Here is a 27,756-nt window from a genome sequence, read left to right as displayed (position 1 = left end):
AACGAGAGTATTTCATTTGGAAAATATGGGGAAACATAACCTCAAAACCATGGCTAAAATGTATGGGATTTTGACTGGTAGTTATTACCAATTTGATCCTCCACGTTGGATTCACACTTTGACCTCAATTATCTTCCAAAGAAAAGTCTTTTCTCGAGATTTTCTTTCTGCTATCTTAAAGTAATTAAAATTCCCTACACATAGATGCTAAATTCATCGAGATAGGTCCAATAGATTTTATTCTGTGACGATTTTTAGGTTCAAATTGGTAGCAAGTACCAGTAAAGTCCTCCGAGTGTTAAAAGAATTTCAACAGAAACGTCCCAATAACTCAATAAAAATAGCAAAATTTAGGCTAAAATAATTTTCTTACTAACTTTATCTTTTGTTTTAAAGGCGGAATTTCGAGATCTTGATAAAGTCAATCATAACGCGTCCAGTTACAAGAGTTGAAGTTCCACAACGTGTAGAAGTTTGTTTATGCGTTGTAATGCAATTGTGAGCAGTAATTAGTAGGCAAACTTGATTTTTTGTGAAATTCAGTACTAATTTGATGTATAAAAATGGTCATATCTCTGGTTCTATAAGACCTACAGAAATTTCTTGAATACACACAGAAAAATTTTTCGCATTTTGTGAATGCGAGTGAAATGGTTCGCAGTTTCAATGTGCGAGCCTCAGGTAGACTCGCACATTACTATTACGAGTCTATGGTAGATAGTTTCTTTCTCACTAACATTTGACAGGTTTTTTTTTGACAAGCTCCTTGTTTATTTTCAATTTGCCCGTTACCGCAATGCCTCATCTAAAGAACACTGACACGATTTTCTGGAGACGTGGTATATGAGATATTCAGTCCAGAAAACGTTTTTAAACGTTTTTGTTCTGGTTTTCCTGCAACAAAAAAGCATTTTCATCATACACGTATGATTTTGGGTCATTTTATAAAAGATGTTACACCATTGAAAGATTAACTTCTGCAAAAAGATTTCGTGACGTCATGTCATAGGATAATCCATACCTTTTTCTCTTTTCGTCATTGAATAAATTCTTAATATATCCAATCATTTACAAAATTTTGCAAATATTTTTTTTATGATTACAAAAAAACCCAAAAATTATTAAGCTGTTTTACGAAATCTTATGTCGCAAAGTGCTACTTTAAAATAACACGAGCTACTTTAGAAAGGATTTTCAGTCGGGATTTCGCCCTCAAATTCTTTTGACCGCCATCTTGCATACCAAACTATCCTTGATTCTACAAAATAGGGCTTTATAACGTTTCATAAGATCTATATTTTCCTAAATTAAAACAAATAAATTAATAATTAAAATAAAAAAATAATATTCGCGTGAAAAACAAGTTTATGGTTATGGGAAATGTGAGAAACATCATCCAAAAAGCGTGGTTGTAAAATAAAATATTTATTTTACATTACATTTGTTGGAAAAAAGTTCGGATAAAATGGCGGCCATTTTTGAATTGCTTAAAAATTTTTATCTAAAATTGATCAACGTAACCATATTAATATACTTTCATAATTTACCTTTAAGCTTATAATAAGCTTTAATATTTATGATCGGACATTTCGGTTTAGGATTGTTCGTCCGATTGACTTAAATTTTATTTTATAAAGTTAAATTAATGTCTTATGAAACATTATCAAGTTAAATTAGTTTTTGACGATATTTTTTAAAAATCCTTTCTAAAGTAGTTCAAGTTATCTTAAAGTAACCCTGCGACGTAAGATTTTGTAACACAGCCTTATTTAAGGGTCTATTAATTAACTTTTGTTTTTTTTTTTTTAATTATAAAAAATAATTCGAACTTTGAAAGTCATTATGAAATTATTTAATGACAAAAAAGAAAAAGTATGGATTATCCTACGACCCATTTTTAATTTTCAAAGAAAAAATTGTGCCCTATTCACCCCAATTTCCTCTACAAAAATCCTTTTTTTTTATCTGCGCGAATTTTGCGAACTTCGTGGTGCTTTTCCATCTGCGCGCCAAACGGTTGTGCTTTGAAATTTCAAATTTTCCCACCATCTGGAATGTTTCACAAGTTTTGTTTCACATTTTAATACATGTGTGTGAAACATGGGGAATTGTCCGTGGAAGTTCTTAGGAAACTTCTCACTATCATGCACGAAGGGGATAGTGACATTCACGAATTTCCTTTTCGCGATCCGGGAGAATGGGAAAAGCGAAAAAAAGTGGATTTTTTCATGGTATCACCACAGGATATTGTTGCACAGGTACGTACAGAGGTCCCCAATACCCCATCCCACCTCCTCAAGCCCCTTCAGTGCGTGGAAAATTCCCCCAAAGTGACCATTTGGGGGATCGACGAAGTGAAGCAAAAAAAAAACCTTCACAGGCAGGTGTGAGATGTTTACTTTATAGGAGAAGAGCTAAAGTGAATTTGGCCCGAGAGGTGCTAAAAGATACTCACCACACATGCCAAACTTCCTGCCTTTCGGGGCATCGATTGATGGTCTCACGCCGGGAGATGTTTTTTTTGTGGGTTTATTTTGTAGCGAAACATGCGAAAAGAGCTCTCAGTGTGCGCGTTGAGGAGCAACAGGTTGCTTTGATTTTGACGATGTTTTGATGAAGTTTTTGTTGATTTTTCTACCAAAAAGGGGAAATGCCTCTGCCTGCAGTACATCCGTTTCCGCTTGAAGCGTGCCGGGGCACTCAATCGGAAGGTAATTCAGCGTCTTCGTACCATCACAATCGAATCTCCAGCCACAAATACCATCATCAGGGATGTTTTTCCCATTCTCAATGGGGTAAGAGCTGAGGCTCTCTCTTTCTCTCCTTTTCTTAACGGAACTTCCGTGTGATCTTTGTAGCTTGGCGAGGAGCTCGAACGGATGCACCCGCGTGTCTACAGCAACGTCGGACGGCAGCTATCACGTGCCTGGAGCGATCTCCCCGATGCTGAGACCCTCTCCCTCCTCCTTGCCGAAGTGGCCAAGGAGCTCTTCCGCGGCGGCACCAGCTGGGCACGCGTAATCTCCTTCGTGGCCGTCATGGGGGGTGTGGCGCTCGATTGTGTCCGTCTGGGTCGTTCGGAGGCACTCCCGCGCCTCGTTGAGGTCTTCGGGCATGTCGTGGAGGAGGATCTAATGGGATGGCTCGAAGCACGCGGCGGCTGGAAGGGTTTGCTCACCATCCGAGCTGCTGGTGCTGACTACACGGTGATGGGATGGCTCTCAATTGGGGTGGCTGTTGTTAGTTCCGTCTACCTGGCCACGTGCATCCTTGACTCCCTGCGGAGGCTTATTTTATGATCAAAACACGAGAATTACGCGCTCAAAGGGAAGTTTTCTTCTTTATTTTTTTTTCTTTTAATTGTTAATGCAAAGTGGATGCTTTTTGCCTTAGGGGAGACTCTGGTAACTTTACCACTTCTTGAGCTTTTTAAAAGCTTGAAAAATCTCATTTCTCTTGGTAATAGGGGAAATGGGGCAAAGTGATAACAAAAATTCTTATAAGAATCGTATTTCAGGGCTAAAAAGCATTTGAAAAATATTTATCCAAAAGACTGGATAAAACATTTTTGAAGAATTTATCATAAAATGTGTCTTGAATATTTGAATTTGAATTGGACTTTTGGTCATTGGATAAAAAATTCAAGGTTAATTAATAAATAATTAATTAAGTCTTGACTATTGATGTGATAAATGTATTAGATAAAAATTTATCCAAAGGCAATTTTTTTTATCCAGATTAACAAAAATGTAAAAATTAGCTTTACAGTTTTGGGATAGATTTTACATTTTGATTAAAGTGTTGATTAAAGATCGATTGTTGGATTATCTAATAATTATTTTTTTAAAAAATTGAAAAAATAAAACAAAATTTTGCAATTAAGTGAGAAAAGTAAAATACGCAAAATCCAATTAAGGTAAACTTACTTCAAATGCCTTTATTCTTAATTTTTTTTTTATCCAGAATAATTTTTATCTAAGATCTATCGATATATTATAACGAATATTTTATCCAGAAAAAAATTATCTTTTTTTTATTCAAATCTTATCAAAAACAAATAGTTTAATCAGAGAATATTTCATAAAGATTATTTTTTTATCAAGAAAATCTTAACCAGAATTTTATAAAAAAAAAATTTTCAAGCAGATCAGAAAAAAATATTTTTTTTAAATTACTTCGTCAAAAAACATATTATTGTAAATTTTATATCAAGACTTGAAAACAGGTGAATTTTTTTTTATCAAGAATCTACTCTCAAGAAATTTATCAAGAATATTCTGATAAAAGAATCTTTTATCAAGAAAATCTTATCAAGAATATTTTATTAAACAATATTTTTCATGCAAACTTTATCCAACATATTATGGTAAATCTTTTATCAAGATGTGAGATAGGAGAATTTTTTTATCAAGAAAATTCTGATAAAAGAATATTATCAAGAGATTTTTTTTCAAGATAAAATATCAATTAAAAATTAACAGGAATATTTAATCAAAAGAATATCTAACAAGAATTTTATTAGGAAAATTTTAACAAGAGAGTGTCCAAAAGGAATTTTATCAAGAAAATCTTGCCAATCAGAAAAATATTTATTCAAGAATCAACTGTTTTATCAAGAAAATGAAAACATTTCAACAAGAAACCTCAGTTAAAAAAAATTCTTGACAAATCCTATCAAGAAAATCTTTTGTCAAAGATTTTTTTTATCAAGAACCGTTTTAAAATAATAAAAAATATATCCTGAAAATCTTTAATCAAGATTCGTTTAAAATTAAAAAAAATATCCTGAAAATCTTTTATCAAGAATCTTTTTAAATGATCAATATCCTAGAATTCTTTTATCAAGAATACTTTTAAAATTAAAACAAAAAAATTATCCTAAAATTCTTTTATCCAGACTCTGCAAAAAGCATCCACTTTGTTGGAAAACTCCCTCAATTTGTTACTAAAAGAAATATTTTATTTTATTTTTTGTTGAGCTGGGAAAATCTCCTTGCATTTGTTATGAAAATATTTTTATGTAAAAAAAAAAGATGTTTTTAGGGAAAAATATATATTTTTTGGGTATATATATATTATATTACTTCATACTATATATGTATTATTACTTCACAAAACCTATTCCACAATACAAGAGAAGGGGGGCTGACTGAGGTAAAATAAAGAGGAAAAAAAGAAAGTTTTTTCTTAAGAAAAAATCATCACACCTTAATGTCTGCATCCACGTCAAGATCTTCCTCCGCAACGGTTCGTCGTATCCACAGAAGAGCCTTCTCGATGCGCCTCAGACTCGCACGCACGAGGAAGCTACTGATGAGGAAGTACTCCGTGAATTGTGCCCCCCTCTGCCCGCGTGAGTCCATTGCATTCTCATAGAGGACCTTCGATGTGAGACAGAGGAGCCACTGGAGGATTTCCGGATGCGTCGGGGCACCCCCAGTGGGTCGTAGCCACGCAGATGGTGCCCAGAGGAACAATTGCATCACATTGGCGGCTACATCGGCGCTCAGTCGCTGCAGAAAAGCATCAAAAGTTGTTCCGGAAAAATTCTTTTTTTTTCTTTTGTCTTTCTCACCTTTTTGGGATTCCTCTGGAGGAGATTTCCAATCAATTTGCGCACAATGAGAGGCACATCGTCATTCAAGGAGGGCAAATCAGCATCACGGTAAGAGTAGCTCTTCACACCGGAGGAGCTGTAGAAGGGATTTTTAGCACCAAAAATCTCATAAGCAATCGCCCCGGAAGTCCACAAGTCGGCTTTTGTGTAGTCAAGTGTTGCAAAAGTCCCGGGATTCTGGGTAATGATCTCTGGCGCCATTAGCGCTGTATTCCCACCTTTGTCCACCTCAGCCGTGGGATAAGGCACGCGTAGGCCATTCCTTTTTTTTAAGGAAGAAATTAAAAGAAAGAAAATTTACGCGCATTCAGTGACAAATTGCATTTTTATACGCTAGTTGGAAGGAATTTTTACGTAATTTACCCGGCTAGATAAGGTATTTTTATCAAAATTTAGACAAGCTGGGTAATTTTTTACAACAGAAAAAAGTATTTATTACACGTTAAGTTCAAAAGAAAAATTAAAATTAATAAATATCCTATTAATTTCAATTCATTTTATTAATGTTTTGATACTCAAATGAATATTTTACGTGACATGTAGCAAATAGGCCTTACTGTAGAAAAAGTCTCGTTGGGTATTGAACAGCGTAGTCAACCGGGCTGACTATATTGCATTGATAGTATCATTTCTATTACGCATTTTTATCTATAAGTTGTTCTTTTTTCTTAAGGAACATAAGCGCAATATGGGTCAACCGGGCTTAATTTTCTTTACTCTTCCTTATTTACTACGTAAAAAATCAAATTTTACGTATTATACTTCATTTCATACTACGAAACGGATAAATTTAACACCCTTTGGGTGACTAGATGTCACTTTAATGACAATCACTGATAAATCTCATTTTTATACGCGAATCGTAAGGAATTATTACAAAAATTACGTTTAATAATAACCCGACTGACAAAAATATAGTATTTGCTATATTTCTCATGATAGGTAGTTTTTACGATAAAAAATCATTTTTGATTTAAATAATTTATTACACCACTTGCAGGATATGAACAATGTCGTAGAAAAAGTTTTCTTCCCGGTTGGATTACACAAAATTGTATGACTAACTAAACGTCAACTTTAACACCTAGTAGTATTTTTTGACGTTTTGTAACAGGAGAAATTTTCTTTGATAAAAAAAACTATTTTCAATGTAAAAATAAGTTTTATATTAGGTCAGCCGGTTAAATTTTTGACAGTTTAAATTTTACAGTTAGCGTAATAATAAATTCATATAATTTGATATTGTAAAACACGTAAGAGTTGATATAAAACTCGAAAATTGCTAATTAAATAGCGTAGAAAAATACGTAGAAAAAATTTACCCGGCTGGTCCAGTGTTTTATGTTTTTTTAGTATTTTTCTACGCGATGTAAATAAATAAACCCAGATGGCAAATTGTATGCAAATGATGCAAATCTTGATAATTTTGAGAAATTCGTAGACATTTTGTCATCAATTGAATATTTTTTTACGTCTAGACAGGGGCATGCCCAACTCCGATATTTTTTAAATATCCTTCGATACCGATCAGACGAAAGGATTAATCTACAAAGTTCCACCTCTATTCGAAAGTTTATTTAATTAGCTTTCGATTAATCCCTATTTCCTCATCCGGATCGACCTATTAATGTACGAAAAGTAAAAAAAAATTCTGGCGAGTCAGTAAAATATCGATATCGATAAAATATCGATTGGACAAATCAATAATATCAAAATATCGCCACTTTTTTCATGACTAAAGCAACGATATAATACGTAAAAAAATTATCTGGCTGGTTCAGCGTTTTATATTTTTTCAGTGTTTTTCTACGCGGTGTAAATAAATTAACCTGAATGGCAAATAATCAAATCATTGATTATTTTGTAAAATTCGTAGGCATTTTGTCACGAATTTAATAGAATTTTTAATAAAAAATTTGAAATAATAATTTGAATAAATTTTTGATTTTCTGTCGGCCAACTCTATTGAATTTAATGTATGTAAATATTATTTTAGGTTAGAAATTCGATTTAATATTGGGAAAATCAATAATATCAAAATATTTTATTATTATTATTATTATATCTAATTCAAACAGCGATATGGGTCAGCTGGGTACAACTTTTCCAATGCAAATTTTCTATTTTATTACTCGTCGTGTAAAAAATCAAATTCAACGTATTTATACTTCACTTCTTCTACCCAAATGAGTACAGATTTAATACACCGACCACAAGTATATTAATTGCCAAAGATTTTTTACACGACGTGTAATAAATAGTCACTGGCGTCAGGAAATATTACCCGGTGGGACCAAATCTTCTCACACGATGTAAATTAATGATTTTTTTAGCTTTTAGATTAATTTTCTTACCTTTTATCCGCCACACAGCACCCAAAATCCGCCACAACGAGCCCTGGGGTACCATCAGTACCGACATCGATGAGAATATTGTCGGATTTGAGGTCCCTGTGAGCCACTCCGTAGCGATTGAGATGCGCCACAGCTTCGAGGAGTTGAGCAAAGAGCAAGAGAGCCCATCGGGGTGTTGTCTTCCCCCCTTGTGTGTCCAGGAAATCCCTCAAGCTGCAGTGGTAGCGTCGCATAAGGAGGAAGAGGCTCATATTCCGCCCGAAACCCGATTCGTGGAGTCTCGGCGGGAGGGCCGAGGGGTACAGTGTGTGCGCCCCCTCGAGATTGGGCATTTGGGCACAGAACACGCCCAGCATGGAGACTACATTGGGATGGGGTGGTAGGAGGGTTGCCTGATCGGCGAGATGTTGCCAAAAGCCAGCAACTTCGAGGGCACGATACCTCGCGGGGACAGTTTCCCGGAACATGGCCCTCACAATAGCCAGGGCGTTGCTCTGGACGTCGTAGTTGAACATTATCTTCAAGGCCAGTGGGTAGGAGCGATTGGGGCCAGCATTTGTCACAGCTGTGGAGCCCTTGGTGCCCTTGAGGGCGGCTGCATGGACAACAGCTGAGCAGCCTTTTGCAATTGGGGCGCCTATTTCTAAGTCATCAAGGCCAATTGGGGCATCCCCCACGGATATTTCTGCTTCATCCCACGACGGACGGAATTTCTCCACTGTCTCCTAAAGGAATTCAATGGGAATCTTTCAAGGACATGCCGGAATTTCTCTTAAAATTTATTTCTCTGACGACCTTGAAATCAGCTGTCATCGAAGTGAGGTTATGTTGCTTTCTTTTTAGGAGAAATTTCTCGATTTCTTTGTGGGGCGATGAAATTCACAAACTTACCCGAATTTTCCAACAAGTTTCCTCCAATTCAGCATCCTGAAGGAGTGTTGCCCCCTCTGCAGCAGCTGCAATGCCCACAAAAGCCACCATAGGTCCGGAATCACTGTAAAATAGCCTAAAACAAGAGAAAAATGTCTTCAAATGAGTGGAAAATCGTAAAAAAAATCATTTTAAACGTACTTTTTCACCATTTGCGTCCGGATGTCAGCTGTGGGATTCCCCGTAGCCTTGATTCCCACATTGTCCAGCAAGAGTTTCCTCGCATGGACAATAAATCGGGAAAATCCGTATCGCTGGAAAGGTTCCTGATATCGAATGACCTGTTTTTCCGTGCAAAATTCCCGGGAAAATTCATGAAAATTGTTAAAAGAGCGACGAAATGGGTAATTGGGGTTCCAATGGGGGCTCACCTGTTCAGTTCTGACTCCATTTGAGCGCCTTTTCCGGGAGTTTTCACTGAATTTCGTATGAATTCGTCGATTGTTTTGTCGCCATAAATAGCGCGTATGCTGGAGGAAACGCGACGAAATGTTTCGTATCATTGCTCCAAGGCTTTGTTTTGCGGGAAAACAACTACTTTTCCACGATTTTCACACAATTTCCCAACTTTTTCGCAAAGAATGTTTTGAGAATTTTTCTACGCATCACTTTTTTCTTATAAGAAGCAATGATTTTGTCCGCGGCGCGGCGCTGTTGGCGGGAAGTTTCCTTACTGTGTTTCACTTTCACCTGCGCAGCATGCATGAAACATCTTAAGAATGAATGAAATCATTGAAGAATAACATAAAACATCATTGAAACAAGTAGGCGTAGATACGTGGATTGTTTTGCCGGGCCGCACAGTGAAGTGGAAAGTCAAGAAAATCCGTGAAAAATGACCAATTTAAAGGTGGTACTGAATAAATTCTACGATGAATACATCAATCATACACCGAAGAAGCTTAAAATCATCGACGCGTACCTTTTCTACATTCTTCTAACTGGAATAGTTCAATTTGTTTACTGCTGCCTCGTGGGAACTTTCCCGTTCAATTCATTCCTCTCTGGATTCATTTCCTGTGTCAGTTGCTTCATTCTTGGTGGTAAGAAACTACCTCCTGCCCCGTGAGATTCTCCCCAAAATCTCCAGGGACACCGGAAGACGTTAAAATCATTATTTTTTCCATGTTTTTTGCTATTGTAGTTTGCCTGAGACTTCAATCAAATCCGCAGAATAAATCGCAATTCTATGGAATTTCCACGGAAAGGGGCTTTGCTGATTTCATTTTTGCCCACATAATTCTCCATTTGGTCGTTATGAACTTCATTGGGTAGATTTTCACCCAGGAAAATCCCTTTTTTCCACTAAATTTTCTAATGTAATTCAAGCTTTGAAAGCAAAAAAAAAAATAAAGTGAAATGTAAAAAAAAATGTTTCATTGATGTTTCATTGGTAGCTGTCAGAAGAAACGTCAAGGAGAATTCTGTTTTGGTCTATTTGTTTTGATTTTATCGAATCTCTGTGGGTGAACTTTTCACGCAAACAAAGCCAGAAGCTAAGAGGAGATCAAAGGCAACTCATCCCAGAAGCAGAAGGCAAGAGAGTCCAGGAGGTCGCAGTAGCGCGTTATGCTTCAACAATGGCAGAAGAGGAGCAGCTGCAAGTGAATTGCGACGAAGGGTACGATTCAAGGAATTCAACATTGAGTAAGAAAAGTGAGAAAATTGCCGAGGAAGCTGCCCAGGAGGCCCCCAGGCAGGAGGATGAGGTGAAGGGGAGTTGCTCAGAGTGCGAGGAGAGACGTAGCGATGAACCCGTAAAGTTGAGCTTTGAGAAATGTGAGTTTTCTGGGTGATTGAGCAGGAAGCAGAGCATGAACTTTATTTTTCGTTTTTTACTTTCTCCCCCAAAGTTCCGGAGAATGCTGAGGAGAAGGAGAAACGATCACAAATTGAACGAGCCCTGGCTGATGCCACATCAACCGTAGAGACGTGGCGACAATTTGCTCTATCCGACTATGGGTTGATAAATGGTGAGAAAAACAAACAATTTTTCCTTTGAGAAAATCATCCCCAGAGACTTCTTTAAAACCTCCAAATCTTTGCGCAGATGATCTCCGGAAGAAGGTCTGGCCCCTCCTGGTGAACATTGACCCCAACAGCGTTGAGCCAGCTCCCAAACTGGATGAACTCAAAACCCATCCGGAGTACAATCAAGTAATTCTCGATGTGAACAGATCACTCAAGAGATTCCCACCGGGAATCCCGTATGAGCAACGTATTGCCCTCCAGGATCAGCTGACAGTGCTCATCCTGCGTGTTATCATCAAATATCCGCATTTAAAGTACTACCAAGTAAGTCCAAACAAACATTTTTTTTTAACAAATTTCCCACAACTTTGCATCATCCGTCTTTACTTTTCCATTCAATTTTTCTTTATCAATTATCATAGAAAACTTATCTCTCTCTCCCACAAAATTCTCAGATTCCACTTCAAACTGAAATATTCCTTCGAATTGGGCTGGGAGACAAAGATCAAAAATCATTGGGATGAGTAATTTGAGTAATTTGATAAGAATCTTCGGGGGGTCTGTCTTTTAAGATGTTTCTTTGTATGTAGCATTTTTTCAATAAGGAAAATAGAAAATTAAATAATTTATTTATTTTCATTGAGGCCAATGAAAAATTTCGTCTTGTTTACTTCAAATTTATTTTAAAAAAAATAAACAAAAAGATCTTGCGAAGATAAAAGAAAGAAAGATTAATTCTTTATTCTCAAGAATCTATCGCAATTTCGTGCAGAAGACTTCCAAGGAGAATGATCTTAAAAAATCAGAGGGTAGGATGGTCTAAAATGGTCTTTATGATGAATTAAATTAATTTTGATTCAAACATAAAAAAATATTTCTGCTTTTAGTAAATGAAATTCAATTTAAATATTTTTTTTATTAAAATTCAAAAGGTTTTTTGGGGCATTTACATTATACTTATAATAATAGTAACCACAAAAGGTAAGCCTCCAGGATCTCAGAGAGCATCCATCTCCTCACTTTGTAAGAAAATACACTTAATTATGCAGAAATTAATTTATTTTGAAAGAATAAAAGTGTTATAGCGTCAATTTTCTTTTTATTCTTAAACGTTGCCTGGAAACATCAACCCCAGGCCTACTTATTTAAAAAATTCAAATATTCGCGACAAAAGCAAACTATATAGTTTCATATTAAAAACTTAGCAATTTTCTTATAAACAAAATAAATAAAAAATAATGCAATTAACCCTTTCGCATCCATTTTTGGATGTTTCCATCTTATATTACTATTTCAGAGTTTTATTTTTCGTTTTCTTTTCTAATAATTTATCTATATTAATAACTATTATGCATCAGTGAATATTGAGGTTAATTGAGAGCTTTGTCTCAATGAAAGAGTTTTTCTTATTGTTAAACCCGTGAAACATAGAAACATTGAAACATGCGCACTTTGCTTCACGATATTTGTTTCTATTGTTTCTTTCAAAATGTCTTTTTTGGCCTCTTCTGCGTGAATTTATTTCATTTCTAACATGAAAAACATAAAAAAGAATCATAAAAATTAGAAAAATTAAAATGTTTCACGTTTGGGCCCGCGGATGACCCAAAGAATGCCAAAGGGTTAAACTTAAATGAATTTTTAAGCATAACTCCAAAACGGCTGGATTTTGATTTTGAAACGATGGATTTTGATAAAATTAGACTCAAATTAATGACTTCACTTCACACTTTAAAAAGAATTGGTGTAAATGACTGAAGTAATCAGTCACGATTTTTCACCATTTAAATTGGTCAAAAAGACCGAATTACTCCAAATATTTGAAACACTCACGCAATGTCATTTAACTGAATTATTCTGTAAAATATTACTGAAGAACTTCGGTCGTTTTGACCAATTCCAATTAGTTGAAGATCAATGACTTATTACTTCTATCGCTTTTATCATTTAAACTAATTTCTTTCTAAGGACTGTTCAAGAAACCCGATAAATGGGTAGATTCAGATTTGTTTGGGGTGGCCGCGACTAAGATCGCTTCCAATCCACTGCAGCTAAAGCAAGCTTATTGTGGGTCCGATAAATGGGTATAAAAATATCCTCCTAAAACGGCCACAGGCTTCTGAATCGCGCTTTTTGACTTTTAATCCTTTGAGGTTCTTTCCGTTATACGTTGATCGATTTTACCTTGAATACAAATTCTATTTTATTTTTTATTTTTGGAGACTTTATAAAAGTTTGGAGATTAGTTCTTTATGGTGAATACCAAAATTCTTTTATCTTTTACGCTGAATACCGAAATGACCTTTGAAATTTTTTACACTGAATATGGCCTTAAATATCACGATGAAAAGATCGAATGTTTCATGTGGACGTCAAAGGGTTAAATTGCTGAAATCAATGCATTTTTTCTCTGCTCTGCAGGGTTACCATGATGTCGCCATAACTTTCCTCCTTGTTGTGGGGGAGGACGTTGCTTTCCACGTGATGGAGATTCTTTCTACAAATCACCTTGTGGAATGCATGCAGGAAACAATGGAACCCACACAGCAGCGCCTCCTCTTCATCTATCCCATCGTTCGTGGGGAGAATCGAGCTCTCTGTGATTTCCTGGAGCGCTCATGCGTGGGCACACTGTTCGCCCTGCCGTGGTACCTCACGTGGTTCGGGCACAGCCTCAATCAGTACCGTGCTGTGGTGCGTCTGTATGATTACTTCCTCGCGAGTCCCTTCCTCCTGCCCATCTACGTCACAGCGGCCATTGTGCTGCATCGCGAAGATGAGATTTTCCGCGAGGACTGCGACATGGCCAGCATTCACTGCCTCCTGTCGCAGCTGCCGGATGATCTGCCCTTTGAGTACCTTCTGCGTCATGCGCAGCAGCTCTATGTGCGCTACCCACCGTCTGTTGTGGAGGAAGAGGTACATCGTTGGAGGATTTGGGACGTTTCATTGGATTATTCATTTTTCTTTCTTTGTCTTTCAGGTTCGTTTGATGCAGGAACGTGAGAAGATTCGACGAGCGGAAGAGGAGGAGCGCATGAGGCGTCGCAGGGCGGCGTTGCAGAAGAAGCGCGATCGTGCCATCTCAATTGGCTTCCTCAATCGTCTCCTGCCGCATACCATCGTCAATAGGCGCATTGTCATTGTCACAACAGCCTTCTCCATCCTTGTGGGGATCTGCGCGTACTACTACAAAGCTCAGCTACCGCAGCACTTCCGGCTGCCATGAGAGGCCACAGAAATTTCCACAAAAAAGAAACACTGAGAAGGTCTCTTGTAAGTATTTCATCTCAATTTATATTTTATTTTTCCTAAAAACCAAACCAATGAGGACTTTGAGGAGCCCTGCATGGAGAGGATATCCTGGGCAGAGACAGAAAGAGAAAGAGAAAGAGAGAGAGAGAGAGAGAGGGAGCAAAAAAGGGATACAAAGTGTGATGCTTTTTATTTAAACAAAAAAATAAAGGATATTAAAGTATTTTTACACAGAAAAAAAATGGGATCGTGTCACATTTCATTTAATAAAATCTCTCCCAAATCAGACATTTTCATTTTTGAGGGGATTTTATGTTGATAAAAATAAAGAAAAATAAAAGAAAAACAGTTCAGAATGTCCTCAAGAAAAAATAAATAAATCTTCAGTAGATATTTAAGCCGAATTGTGGCATAGAAATCATTGAGATTTCTCATTAGAATTAAAATTAAGGAAATAAAATAAATGAAATAATGTATTTGTTGAAGAGTTCTTATTTTATTGGGTGATCGAATGTAATATTATAGGTTTAATAATGTGAAGATAAAATTAGTTTTTGTTGTGAATATTATTGCATTATTTAATGTCCAAGATAAGGAGAAATTCACTTTGCAATAGATGATAAAATAATAAAATTTATTTGAGGAAAAAAACTTTGGTTTTTTCTTAAAGGAAAATTCTCGAGTGGTCCACTTATTTCTTACAGGTAGGGGAGACTGGGGTAAAAATAGTCAATTTGCATAAATCCTTATCTGCAGGATTCCCCAAGGGCAAGAAAATTTCCTCGATAGGTCATTTTCATAGGAAATTTCCTGGCCTACAACTTTGTCTCAGACCACTTTTCTCTATCTCCACGGGAAATATGAGTTTTCGAGCTTTTCCTGAACCCTTCCGCTTCTGACTTTTTTTAAACGCGGCGGGTAAATATAGTCACCAGTTGGCTAAATAAAGTCGGTCGAATTTTCCGACATTTCCAATGATTTTCCACCTGAGAGATTGATAGTAGTTGATAGCTAAACTTCTCACCTTTTGATCCGCGACAAGGAATTTCACTTTTATACGCACTAAAACAGAGAATTTTGCGATTTTCTCAAACACGCTATTTTGCAACAAATGAATAGAAAATATGCCAAAAATTTCGATCTCCCATATGATTCACATGGGATGACTAGATCTACCCCAAGGGGTATGTTTTGATTCAAAAAATTGTAGAGAAAAATCATTAAAAGTTATTGAAGAATACACCTTGGCAACGTTTTCTGCACTAACCCAGGTAGTGAGAAAAATTATCAGATGGGAAAATTGCTGAAGGAAAAGTTCGGAAAACGCGTTTTTCTCAATACGCAAAAGTTTGGGAAATGGGCCAAAAATCTATTTTCATTTTTAACTCTTAAAGTACTGATCGCATAACCTCCAAATTACTGTCAAAAATTATAGGTTGGTAAGGCTTTGCACCCTAATTTTTTCCGATTTTTCCGATTTATATTTTGGGAGAAATTGGCATTTGAAAATTCCAAAATGACTATTTTTACCCCGGTCTCCCCTACTGTGAGAATATTTTTCTATACATTAGTGGAAAGCTTAATTTTTCTTCTATTGAATCAATAATATTCTTCTTAATCATCATATAAAAAAAAAGAAATCTTTAAAGAAAATTTCTTTTTTTTTTACTGAACAGAAGATTTGTTCAAAAAAGACACGATGACGTCACCATGCCATTTTTTGTCTCTTTCGTGATGATGCTTCGACGATGTTGGAAATAATTTATTCTTTTGGATATTTGTAGAAAGCTTAAAGTACAACTTTGAGGATCATGAAAAATAAAAAAAAAAATGTTTTGGATGAGATATTTTTTAAACAAACGGGTTCATTCTGTTGAAAATCTTTTTCATTTTTTTTTTATAATTCGAGATTTGAGAGATTTTTTGGTATTTTGTAAAAAAAAATTACAAGATTTTTGAAAATTTCAATAATGCCAAAAAAATTAAAATTACTTTTATTGGGATCTTTATGGTTTTCTGAAAAATTTCTGGAACAGGAAATCTTTTGCTTTTCTTTGATTGTAAGTATACAAGCTGTCAAAAGCTCACAGTAATTTTCAATTTGTTAAAAAGAAATTTTAAGAATCGACCCCGTATTAATTATAATTTTCTTCTTATAAATTATGTGAACACAAAAAAAACTCGGACTTTCTATCAAATAAATTTCCAAGAAATTTAATAATCTAGTTGGACTTATTCATAAGATAAGAAAAATATAATATTAAGAATTTCATAATATGATACTTACATTGATAACAAAACTACATAAAAAGGTTTTAACCGGATGTTGCTATGCTGGATAAGTTTTTTTTTTTAAAGAAATATCCGGTACTTTTGAGCTTGTAACAGAAGGAGGTTTTTTTTTTAATTTGTTAATTTGTTAAAAAAGAATTTTAATTCGCATTTAGAATTCACGTAAGCAATGAAAAATGTCTGCATCATAGATGGAGAGTTTTTATGGATGTATCGACTACTCCTTTAACAAAAAAAATGCTGATTTTTAATGTAAAAAATAATTTCGCAACATTACGCAATTGGAGTTTGGCAATGTTGCGAAATATGAGATATAAAAAAAATTCAACGAACGATCTGTGATATTTTTGAAACTTAATTTTTTTCTAAGTGTTTCGGCTCTCTGACGTATTCATCAGGTCCTTTAGAAAGTTCTACAGAAAGCTCTAAAAATCTTGGGTAGACTTTTATAGTCGCTTTCAATTCGCTAGGTCAGCTTAAAAAAATTCTAAAGTAAATGGTTGCTTTAAAATAAAAAACATTATTTTGAAGAAAATCTGTTCCATCTCTTTTGTTTACCCCTTTCAAGTGCGCGATCAATCTAGCGAGCTAATTGAACTAAAAATAATTTTTGGATGTTCCTTTGGGCTCTAAAAAAAACATTTTTTGCGAAAAATCCCAACTCCAAAATTTTCAGCTTTTCGTCCTTCCTGTTCCTGTGAGTCCTTGGGGATATCCTTTTGTGGTCATAAAATGATCAGGGATTGTAAAGACATAGTTTTGTACTAATTTGGACTCAATATTCATAAAATAACTTTACAAAATAAAACATTTTCAAAATTGAGTTTTTGGGTCAACATATGACCCAATGGTCCTTAAAATGATAATTAAAATTCTTACAAGCTTTTACATTCTAATTTTAAAAAATCTTGTAAGATAAGAGATAAGATAGGTAATTGTATTTAAACACATTCAGACACTTACAAGACAATTTTATATTTATTCTTGAAGCGATAAAAAATATATTTACACTAGGTTAAAATTTTTTAAATTGTACCACGTTCAGGGAAAGAGCGAGAGCGGATGTTTGAATGATGAAGTGTTTACACTGGAAGACAAAAAATTCTAATCTCAAATTTTTATCATAGTTTTGTCTCAAAAAGAAAACGTTTTTGTTTCCAAACCTTACAACGAACTTGAAGTAATTTTACTTATCTGTGTAACGATTTAAGAAAAAGTTAAATCGGCAGCGATTGCCAGATTTGTCCTCCCACTGTTAAAACGCTAGAAAAACGTAAATTGTTATAAAAGGATCTGCAAAAAATTGTCAAAATGGATTTTCAAGCATTAAAAGAATTATCAAACGTTAGAATTGAACGAATTCTTACCGAAACTTTCATTAATCCTAACTATGGGGTAGATTCTGATAGAATCTTTTCTTTTCTTTCCTAACAACTGAAAAGTTGCTGTAAGATTTTGACAAATAAGTGTTTTTTAAAAATCGTTCTATTGTCGTTCTAGAAAAGAAAAACAAAGAATTTATTGATCAAGAAAAGTAATTTTCCTTAAGAAATACGATTAAAGGTAGAAACAAAATGTCAAGATTTTATAAGATTTTTCATGGAATACCAAAAATCTTATAACTGAGTACATAATTGTAAGAGAAGAAAAGAAAAGATTTTCATCACAATCTACCCCTATATTTATCAATCTTAGTCGTTCCATTAATCCTTTTTCAATGATCTCTGAATTAGAAAATAGCATTTAAAAAACCCCCTGGAATAGATTTCTAGCTACGCCTAGAGCTAAAGCTTAAATTAAGAGGTTTCCATTGTGCGTGGGTTGAGCTTTTAAGTATGATTCATAAAACATAACCGTAGGATTTTTACAAAAAAAGATCGCGAAACACAATCATCTATAATAAATTCAAAGTGGGCATGTATTTGTCATTGATAAGATTGTAATATTTTAATATACCTACATAATATATCAGACCACCGCATTTTGCACACTTTCGCGAATGTACTTAAGGAAGATCATCATACGAAGAGAGCCAGTCGCATATCAATTTTCTGCGGGGTAAGAGTGCGCAAACTTTTAATAAAGTTCTTATGGTTCATTTCGCATATTTTTCTGTATTTATTTGAAAAATAACTCCAGCTAAAAATCATCAAAAAAATAAATAAAGTGAACAAGATGAGTTACAATGTAAGTGCTGTTAATTTCTTTTTCTTACAATTATTGCATTTGATTCATAAAACATGCGGTAGTTCTTCCTTGTGATACACAAATTTTGTCGTTTAGTGTGTGTGAGCACGTAGCTCTAATTCTTGGAATACATAAAATACATACAAACCCATTTTTTTGAATGAATGCGGGAGTGGCGAGAGTCAAATATAAAAATAATCGGGTTTCTTAGTGATAGAGCAACCGGCTATTTCTATGTATCGAAAAATGTTCAATTTTAATACGACAAAAAAGTAAAAGAAAACAGTGAGTCAAAGAACTAGAGAGATTTCTTTTTTTATTGATTGTGATATCATGGAAAGAAAATTCTGAGAAAACTCAAGATTTTCTTCATTGTGCTTTCGATTTTAAACAAACAACACACGGTCTTCAAGGGTCTAACGAATGATTTAAAAAAGCTTGAAATGTCAAAGAAAAATATATACATTAAGTGTGTTGCAACAACATAAGTTTATATTTGGCATTTTGGGAGTTCGTCATTTTCGTAATATTTTTTAAGCTTAAAAATCAACTTAAAAATTAGTTTATACGTCACTAAAGGTAATTGATCTCTCATAAACACGATAGTGTCATCCATTTCCCGATATCTCAAACACATTTTCCTGTGGAAATGGATTTATCAGGAAAATCGAAGTTGGGCAATTTGGCCACTTGAGTTTTTCCGGCTCAATTTTCCGACCACATTTAAGATATTAATTGTGGTTGTGCCTTTTAATGTTTTCTTAAAGGTTATAAACAAAGTTTTTTTTTCTCTCCCACCCCTCCCTAAGGTCTTCGGGTCTACTGACCAATAATGTGGACCGCCAACATATAAGCAAAGTATGACAAAAAATTTAAGCTAGAAAACAAAATTATAATAATTTGAAAAATTATGGCCGTTTTTGGTTCAGAAAGTGTTTTTCTTTGAGGCTCAGTTAATTTTTTTTATCCGGTAAATTACTGAAAAAAAAAAGTTTCTTTTGTTCAAAAATTTTCATGTTTAATAATTTGTGCATTGGGGTCGATTCAGGTAAAAATCTTTCGATTTTTTTTAACAACTTAAAAAATGTTGTAAGATATTGACAGATGGAGTTCTAAAATCAGAAATATCTTAAAAGAAATAATGAAAAAGCAATTTTCCTTGTAAATCAGGAATAAATAAAGAAATAAAATGTCGAAATCTTATAAGATTTTTCCCAGAATGCCAAACTAACGAATGGTAAGAAAAGAAAGGAAAAGATTTTTATCAGAATCGACCCCATTAATGATTTTTTTTTGGTCATAGAAATTTTTACAAAATGGCGTAGGCATTCGTTGTACACGCAATTCGTGCGTTGACTTTATGATCTGTGATTCTTATTTAACTTCAAATAATTCCTTCTTTAACCCTTTCGCGATTACCTAACCATATGCAAACTTAATTCTAAATTAATTTCTTGATTTCTTGTTACTCCGCGTCTTCTGAAGCGTCCATTACCTCGCATTTTTGCTCTAATAATGGCCGATAACGTATGTTTGACCTGAAGTTTGCGTCGAGTAGCTAAAAACTTCAAATATTATTCCAACAGTCAAATTCCGGATTTGGCTATTTTGTAGATAAATTTTAACTTTCAACAACTTTTAATGCTTAAAATTTATTTCTTCAGAGTCAAACATCATGGCGTGCACCATCAGTAAGTAGTGTGGAAGAAGCCGAAGAACAACCACGTAAAGCTCTCTTAGCAGAAGGTACTGCACACATATCGAAATCAACGGCTGATCATGGATTTGAATATCAGAGAGAACTTATGCTCTATTTTTGCTTGAAATTCAATAAAATGGAAAATTGCGAATGGATTTGTGCCATTGAAGTCGTTGAATTTGACAAAATTGATGATATTGTCATGGAATTCACATTAAATGGTGAAAATCATTCCTATTTGATGCAAGCAAAGCACGTTCTGAGTGACCAAAAGGTTGTAACGCTGGAGCACTTACTTGAGACTAATAGGCAAGAGATCAAAAATAACAATCTCAAGAAGAATTTTGCCCTCATCAATTATTCTGAGGCTGTAAAAAAAGTCAATTGGCCAGAAGATCGCATAGTTAAATTCTTCTTGCTCACCAACTACCAAGTGGATTACATGACGACGGAGTTTGAGGGTAAAGAGAGCAAAAGTAATAAGAAAAAAGATGAGAACGACAAGAATGAAAGTAAGAAGGTAATTTCTTACAAAGTGAAAGCTCCTGAAATTGTTGATGGGGAAACTGAAGAAATAGCCAAGCTTTTCACTGATATTAAAGTCAAGGATTCGACGAAATTCACAAAATTCCCCCAAAGTATCGAATTGATTGATAAAACGAAAATTGATGATGAAATTTTTCTTGATAATTTCACATTAATATCTGGATTGGAAAATCTCACAAATCTCATTACAATCAACAATCAAATGCTTGAAGAGAGTTTTATGAGTAAAAATTGCATAACAATGCGTAATGCCATCTTCAAAGCAATGGAAACGAGAAAAGTAAAAGTTGTATCAGACGATCCCACCTCTAAGGAACAATTCAAAGAAATACGTGATCCAATAACACGTGAGAAATTCAACAGAATCATTCTGAATTCTGTTATTGAGGTTGATCTTCCAATTTATACGAATGATTTCCTGAGTCAACTCCCAAAATGGTTAGATATATCCGGGAAAAGTTTCAAAAAACTCTCTAATGTGAGTATGATTTACCCATTAAGCAAAATTTGTCAATTATTCGGTCAAATATTGAGTAATATTTGAGCAAAAGTTTGATTTTGGCAGAAATTGCTCAATATTAATTTACTTAGGGGTACGTGGCCCAATTCCGACCTCTTATGGCCTTTTTTCAATCCGCTATTACTTAAAACCGATAAAACTTTTAATGTAGAAAGTTATGGGAGTTAAAAGATCATTAAGTGGGCTTTAAAATGATACCAAATTTACGAATATTGCTTTTTTATTTAAAAATCATTTTTTCTCATACTCTTCGTACTCTGAGCGAACCTCTGGAGGTCGGAATTGGGCCACGTTCTCCTATTAGTTGAAATTTTAAATTAAAAGTTCAATTTTAATATTAATGAAAACATTAGACAAATATTGAGCAAATATTAAGCAAAAATTGAACAAAAATTGACTGTAATTGAAATATTTGTCCTTTCAGGGCGTGAAAAAAATCTATACAAAAGGAAATGCCAAACTCGTTGCATTTATGCTCTACAGAGAAATTATGCAACAGCAAAGTGAATCAAATGCTCATCCACCCTACTGTATTCCCTATTCGAAGCTCAATGCTATATACAAAAAAGCCCTCATGACGTCAGAAAGGAAAGTTGTTGTCTATGTTGATAGCAAGGACGCCAATGAAGACTTTAGAAAATACAAAAATGCAATTTTTGTCATTCAAACGAACGTGGAATCAACTCCAAACATGATTTGCACCTTTGAAGATCTCACGAAGGATGCACAAGAAGGATTGAAGAGGACATTTGTAAAATTTCAGGGATTTGACGTTAAAATTAAGGACTTAACTGATGATAAAGTATTTTTGACGGAGATCCTGCAAGAAGTTTGCAATGCAAATAAGATGTTGGAGTTTGGCACAAAATTGCCACTTGATCAATTACCAAAATACTACATAAATCGTCAATTTACATTGAATGACACAGTAGTTTACAATAAGGATCCAATAAATGAGGAAGATGTCTTTGAACAAGGACAAAATACCATCATTCAAGGACTCGGTGGCATTGGGAAGTCAACAGCAATGATAAAGCTCGCTGAGGAAGTTAAGAAGTCCAATCCGAATTTCTTCGTGTACTTTGGTGACTTGAAGACCTACAGCAAGATTTTCAGCTATGCTCAAAGTGGGAATATAAATATTATTGGTCCAAATGATGCACAAATGCCAAATAGCAAAAATATCGATGCATGGCAATTTGTTTTGGACTATTTCATTGGATTTTATGAAAAGGAAAAGAAAAGCGAGCAATCGCCAGCTGGAATGCATCTGGGAGAGACTGAGAGGGAACAAAAACTTCAAAAGAGTCTACTTGAAGTCTATCTCAAGGAAGAAAACCCCAAAATTATTCTCTTTCTCGACGGTTTCGATGAGATCTCCCCACTGTACACTGCCCAAGTCATTCAGATTATCAACGGCTTGAAGCAGAGAAAGGTGCAAATGTTTGTCTCAAGTCAATCTCACCTGAAGAAGATAATGAAAGAATTGAAATTTGAGTAAGTATTATATAATTATTTATCATTTATTGCTTTTTCAAGTTAAAAGCAAAATTGGCCCAAATTTGGGCAAATATTGAGTTCAATGTAGAAGTAATTAAATAATATTGGGGAATGTTTATTGTTCGCAAAAGTAGAATTTTAGCAACAAACTAGTCAATTTACAGGCAAATTTGGGTCAATTCAATGGTATCAGTAAGAATTGAGTCATATTTGACAGCAGTATTTGGTTATAGGGACACTCTAGAGAAAACTGAACCAAAATAAACATTTTTCGTTAATTTTTTTTTTTTAATAATTCCAGAAAAAAATGATTGAGCCAACAAATGTTCAATCATGAGTGAGTCAATCAGATTGATCAATAATTGAGTCAAAGATCGATAAATTATTAACCAAAAGTTGATCAATTTCATCAGGTCAAAACTAATTGCTCAATTATTTATGTTCTGCATACCTACCTACATTGACTCAATATTGAGCTCAATAATTGATCAATTATTGGCCAAAGTAATTAAAAAATTGCATTTCAAATCATTTTCTTTTTTTTTTTTGAAACTTTTTTACAAAATAATTTTTATTTTTTACAGAGGTAACTACACACTCGAACCCTATACTAAACACATGCAGAGTGATTTTCTTCGGCTCTACTGGACAAATTACCTTGAGGAAAAGCAGCTAAATGATGCATTGATGGAAAAAGTCGATAGGAATAACATAAATGTTTATACAAAGAAATTCTTTAAGATGTGCTACAGATCAATGCTGACCAATATCACCCCGAGTATTCCGCTCATGTTGAATATTCTCGCGGATATTTACAAAGATGAATGCATTGAGTTTTGCATGAAGACCCATAGGGGGAAATCGAAGGAAAAAAATGGAAGAAGAAAACCCATTGACTTCTTGGAGGTGAATGTTCTTACGGTGTATGAACGTATGTTCCAAGATAACTGCCGAAAATTCAATATGAAGCGAAAAATTGATGAAAGTCTCGTCTATTTTGCCCAAACTGAAGAAGAGACCATTGAGGAGTGGCGTCAACGCTACATGAGCATTGCAATTGAAGATCTCGATGGGGACATTTGGAAGCAAGAACAAGGAGCGCTTGTAAAGAAAGATTGGTCAGAAGTTTATGGAAGAGGTTTCATTACAGGTGAAACAACGAATGATTATACCTTCATCTACGACACCTTCAAGGAATATTTTGCAGCTGATTGGTTTACAAGACAAATTTTCCCACCTGATGGAACACTCAACATTAATTTACTGAAACACCTCCTGAAGAGGAATGATAGTTCAAGCAAGAAAAATTGCCGGAAAAATGCTGAGAATGACTGGGACGAAGAGACAAATGATAAGAATGGATTTCCAAGAGGAATAAAGAGTTTCGTCTATCGACTTATACTAAAAAAGTTCACTGAACTAAAGGAAAATAAGGATCTAGCTATGAGTCCACAGGAGAAAGCTCAAGTATCTGAATTTATTCTTGGATTCTTCCAGTACGCCTGGTTTAATCGAGAACATTCCCAACTTGAAACAACATTCGAATTTGCTAAGACATTCTGTACCGAGGAAGCAGTACAAAAACTCTGTAAAGGTAAATTTTTTTTTAATTTCAAAAATCTACTTGAAACTTAACACAGTTACGTCCTTACGTCGAATAATTAGTCTTTTCGAAAAACTTAGTAAATAACGTTTATGGACAAATTTTTTGATGGGATGGATTCTGTTAAAAATTTCTTGCAATTTTAAATTTACAAGATATTTCGTATTCTGTGAAAAATATTTCAAGATTTTGACAGTTTGTTTCTTTTTTTAATCGTATTTTTAAAGGAAAACTCATTTTCTGACAATGAAGATCTTTAGAAATCTTTCCGACGGTGCTGTTGCTGTTCGAAAGGTTTTTTTTTACAACAAATCCTTTGTTTTACTTTTATGGAATAACAAAAAAATGCTTTGTCAAAATCTTCCAACAACGGGGTTGATTCTGATAAAAATCTTTTCTTACATTAAAAATCTTATAAATGATTTTTACATTTTGTTTCTATCTTTAATCATATTTTTTTTTAAGGAAAATTACTTTTCAAGGCCTCTTCAGAGATCTTTCTGACCATTTTCCTGAACAACAAATTCTTTAGTTTTCTTTTCTAAAACGAAAATAGAACGATTTAAAAACACTTATCTGTTAAAATCTTACAGCATCTTTTTAGTCGTTAGAAAAGAAAAGAAAAGATTTTATCAGACTTATCAAAATCTACCGCAACTTTTAAGTTAAAAGAAAAGAAAAGTCAAGATTAATGACAGAATCAACCTCACTGGTAAAAATTACAAAAAACATGTTTTTTTGTCCTAATCTTTCAGATAAAAATCTGCTCCAAACGGTTCCATTCACATCCCCGGCACAACTTAAGCTCTCCATTGAAATTTATGATCACTACTTTGGACCAGACACAACCAATGCCATACTCAAAACACTTAAATGTGAGAAAATCATCAATTCAATCATTAAGGAAACTCACTTTCCTCTATACAAGAAATACGTGAAAAAAATGATAAAACGAGAAATTTTCAAAATGGAGCATTTCATTCCGGAAACATACAAAATTTTCCAAACATACCTGAAAAAGCAGAAAGTTCAGGGATGGATGTTTGTTCGTGATGTATTTTTGTGGTATTTTCCACAAATAAATGAAACAGCGGAAAATATTTGGGGAGAAATGAAGGATATCCTTAGGGAGGAAAAATTCCAAAGACGCCACTATCTTGGTCACAAAATGGCGGCTTTTTGGGAATGCAATGGCTACAGAGATGACTTCATTGGAGAAAGCTTCCTGGTGGCAAAAGAGTTTGATCATCCCAAAAATCTTTATAGATATTTGTACGCAGTCAATTCAATTACACGAGAAGACATCTTGGTGAAGATAATTGAGGTTATGCATCGAAAATGCTGCAACTTCATTAGTAAGGGCAAAAACTCGGTGCTGTTTGATGCCTTTGATGACAAGAACAGCTACCTCATTAAAAAATTACTTATTTTGCTCACGAAAGCTGAAATTGAGGCTCAAATCAGTGCAAATGTCTGCGGAGGGACATCCTTGACGCAACAGTGCACGAAAGGAAACTACCTCTGTGAGGTCATCCTGCAGGAACTTGTGAATAAATTCGGATCAGACGTCGTTGGACTATTCTTCACGGCAAAAGTTAAGGAGACAAAAGAAGTTGAAGACAACATCAAAATCTTCTCGACCTTCTTCAGGAAAGACATGAAGGTGGATGAAGAAATCCTCAAAGGACTCGCAAAACGTCTCTGTGAAAGCTGCAACGACAGAAATCAGCTTCTCTCCATTGCTGAGAAAGTTTCTAGTCCTGAAGCTTTAATTTACATTCAAAATTTGTAAAACTTATATGTCTAATTAAAAATATATAATATTAAATAAAGAAAATTTTACTTGTTTAATTTCGTTTTTTTTTTTTAATATATTTCCTGAAATATTGTGGTAGAGACCTATATAATAATTAGGACCTTCAAGAACCAATCGGCTGAAAAGAGCACCAAAATACTAGTTCAGATTTGAAAATTTTTCAGTTAAAAAGAAAGTTTTTTTATGATCTTAAATTGATATACAATTAACGAATAGTGTTCGTAGGGAGCTTTTATAGCCATTGCAGGCTCATCTTTAATAATTTGGGTCAATTTCTATTAATATTGATATTCGGTGGTAACTTCCAGAGCTTCCAGACAGTTTTCCTGGCGAAATTTTGGAATATTCCAGTGATCACCACTTTGCGATTAATAAAATAAATACTGTAAGTAGATCGTTTGTTTGATCTACGATCTATCAAAATTTTTAAATTTCAGTCCCTTCTACGAAGAATGCAAATTGATTGTTTCCCAAAATTGCAGAAAGCACCCTATTTGTATTTCAAACCCATTTAAAACTTTAAAAAAAAATTTCAATGAAGAAGTTTTTGGCTCGTATCATTTAGTTTGGTAAGTTCTTGGTTAAGTCGCCAGAATTTGGCTTTTAAACAAGAATAAAATATTGTTTTTTTGTTTTGGTTAACTCGTCTTTTATTTAGATTTTGAATAATTCCATTCCCTGTCCAGACAGAGATATGAAGGAAAGGTAATTTAAAGCAGACGAAGATATCAGACAATACTGACACCAAATAATTTTGATAACACATCACATGCACCAACTGAGAATATTTAAAGAATTATTTTTTTGTTTAATTATAAGAATTATATATTATTTAAAAATATAGGAAGCTTTTCATTCTTGTTAGATTTAAAAAAAGAAATTAATTAATTAACTTAAGTTAACAATACGATTTTTTATTTCAAAAATACAACTAATTCCTCCCACCCTCCCCTAAAAATACATAAAAATCTAAAATAAGACCATCTTAAATACCTCTTAGAGTTCTATTAAAATCTCCATAAATCAAAATAATAATTTTTATTATTTAAAACTGATTTCACTACATTGCGCAATAATTATTTCGCAATATTGCGCAATATTGTGAAATTCTAATCGATAGATTAAATGGACAACAAATTATAATTCTTTACTGAAAATTTAATTTTTTCTTCTAATCCTTAATTACCGTTTAAAAACATTTTAAGGAAATCTAAGGGGAAAAGCTTTGAAAAATAAATTAATTTCTTGAAGATATTTGAGAGATTTCAACGCCTTTTCAGCCGTTAGAGAATTTATTTTGAATGTTTTCTTCTAGGGCTAGCATTGTTAATTAAATGAATTGATTTAAAGGATTTAAATGGGGATCTAAAGGATATTGACTACAAAAAAATCTAGATAAGACAAACAATAAAAAAAGGGGAAATTCTTCCTTCAAATGAAAAAAGTTAAGAAAGATTTTCATGTGT

At 34.1% G+C, this 27,756-nt stretch overlaps 5 protein-coding genes across 5 annotated transcripts; 4 read left to right on the top strand and 1 right to left on the bottom strand.

Moving 5' to 3' along the window:
* The first annotated feature begins 2,133 nt into the window (after positions 1 to 2,133).
* Positions 2,134 to 5,067, top strand: LOC129794791 (bcl-2-related ovarian killer protein homolog B-like). The gene is made up of 3 exons (XM_055835648.1): positions 2,134 to 2,258; positions 2,646 to 2,795; positions 2,859 to 5,067. The coding sequence occupies exons 1-3, from the start codon at positions 2,145 to 2,147 to the stop codon at positions 3,297 to 3,299; spliced, it is 705 nt and encodes a 234-aa protein (XP_055691623.1). The 5' UTR covers positions 2,134 to 2,144; the 3' UTR covers positions 3,300 to 5,067.
* Positions 5,037 to 9,611, bottom strand: LOC129794789 (serine/threonine-protein kinase Pink1, mitochondrial). Its single transcript, XM_055835646.1, has 6 exons — positions 9,273 to 9,611; positions 9,043 to 9,182; positions 8,863 to 8,977; positions 7,972 to 8,696; positions 5,576 to 5,879; positions 5,037 to 5,513 (listed from the first exon to the last, which is right to left on the bottom strand). The coding sequence occupies exons 1-6, from the start codon at positions 9,402 to 9,404 to the stop codon at positions 5,202 to 5,204; spliced, it is 1,728 nt and encodes a 575-aa protein (XP_055691621.1). The 5' UTR covers positions 9,405 to 9,611; the 3' UTR covers positions 5,037 to 5,201.
* Positions 9,612 to 9,661: 50 nt separating this feature from the next.
* Positions 9,662 to 10,273, top strand: LOC129794792 (dolichyl-diphosphooligosaccharide--protein glycosyltransferase subunit DAD1). Its single transcript, XM_055835649.1, has 2 exons — positions 9,662 to 9,944; positions 10,046 to 10,273. Exons 1-2 carry the CDS (start codon positions 9,737 to 9,739, stop codon positions 10,174 to 10,176), a joined length of 339 nt encoding a protein of 112 aa, XP_055691624.1. The 5' UTR covers positions 9,662 to 9,736; the 3' UTR covers positions 10,177 to 10,273.
* An 11-nt stretch (positions 10,274 to 10,284) lies between these two features.
* Positions 10,285 to 14,778, top strand: LOC129794790 (TBC1 domain family member 20). Its single transcript, XM_055835647.1, has 5 exons — positions 10,285 to 10,680; positions 10,755 to 10,874; positions 10,952 to 11,196; positions 13,294 to 13,791; positions 13,856 to 14,778. The coding sequence occupies exons 1-5, from the start codon at positions 10,482 to 10,484 to the stop codon at positions 14,099 to 14,101; spliced, it is 1,308 nt and encodes a 435-aa protein (XP_055691622.1). The 5' UTR covers positions 10,285 to 10,481; the 3' UTR covers positions 14,102 to 14,778.
* LOC129794788 (uncharacterized) lies at positions 14,748 to 26,325 on the top strand. The gene is made up of 5 exons (XM_055835645.1): positions 14,748 to 18,606; positions 20,271 to 21,329; positions 21,796 to 22,868; positions 23,456 to 24,465; positions 25,230 to 26,325. The coding sequence occupies exons 1-5, from the start codon at positions 18,595 to 18,597 to the stop codon at positions 26,264 to 26,266; spliced, it is 4,191 nt and encodes a 1,396-aa protein (XP_055691620.1). The 5' UTR covers positions 14,748 to 18,594; the 3' UTR covers positions 26,267 to 26,325.
* Positions 26,326 to 27,756: the final 1,431 nt, after the last annotated feature.

This window comes from Lutzomyia longipalpis, chromosome 4 (genome assembly GCF_024334085.1).
Source record: "Lutzomyia longipalpis isolate SR_M1_2022 chromosome 4, ASM2433408v1".
NCBI lineage: Eukaryota > Metazoa > Arthropoda > Insecta > Diptera > Psychodidae > Lutzomyia > Lutzomyia longipalpis.
This window is presented reverse-complemented; position numbering and strand designations above follow the sequence as displayed.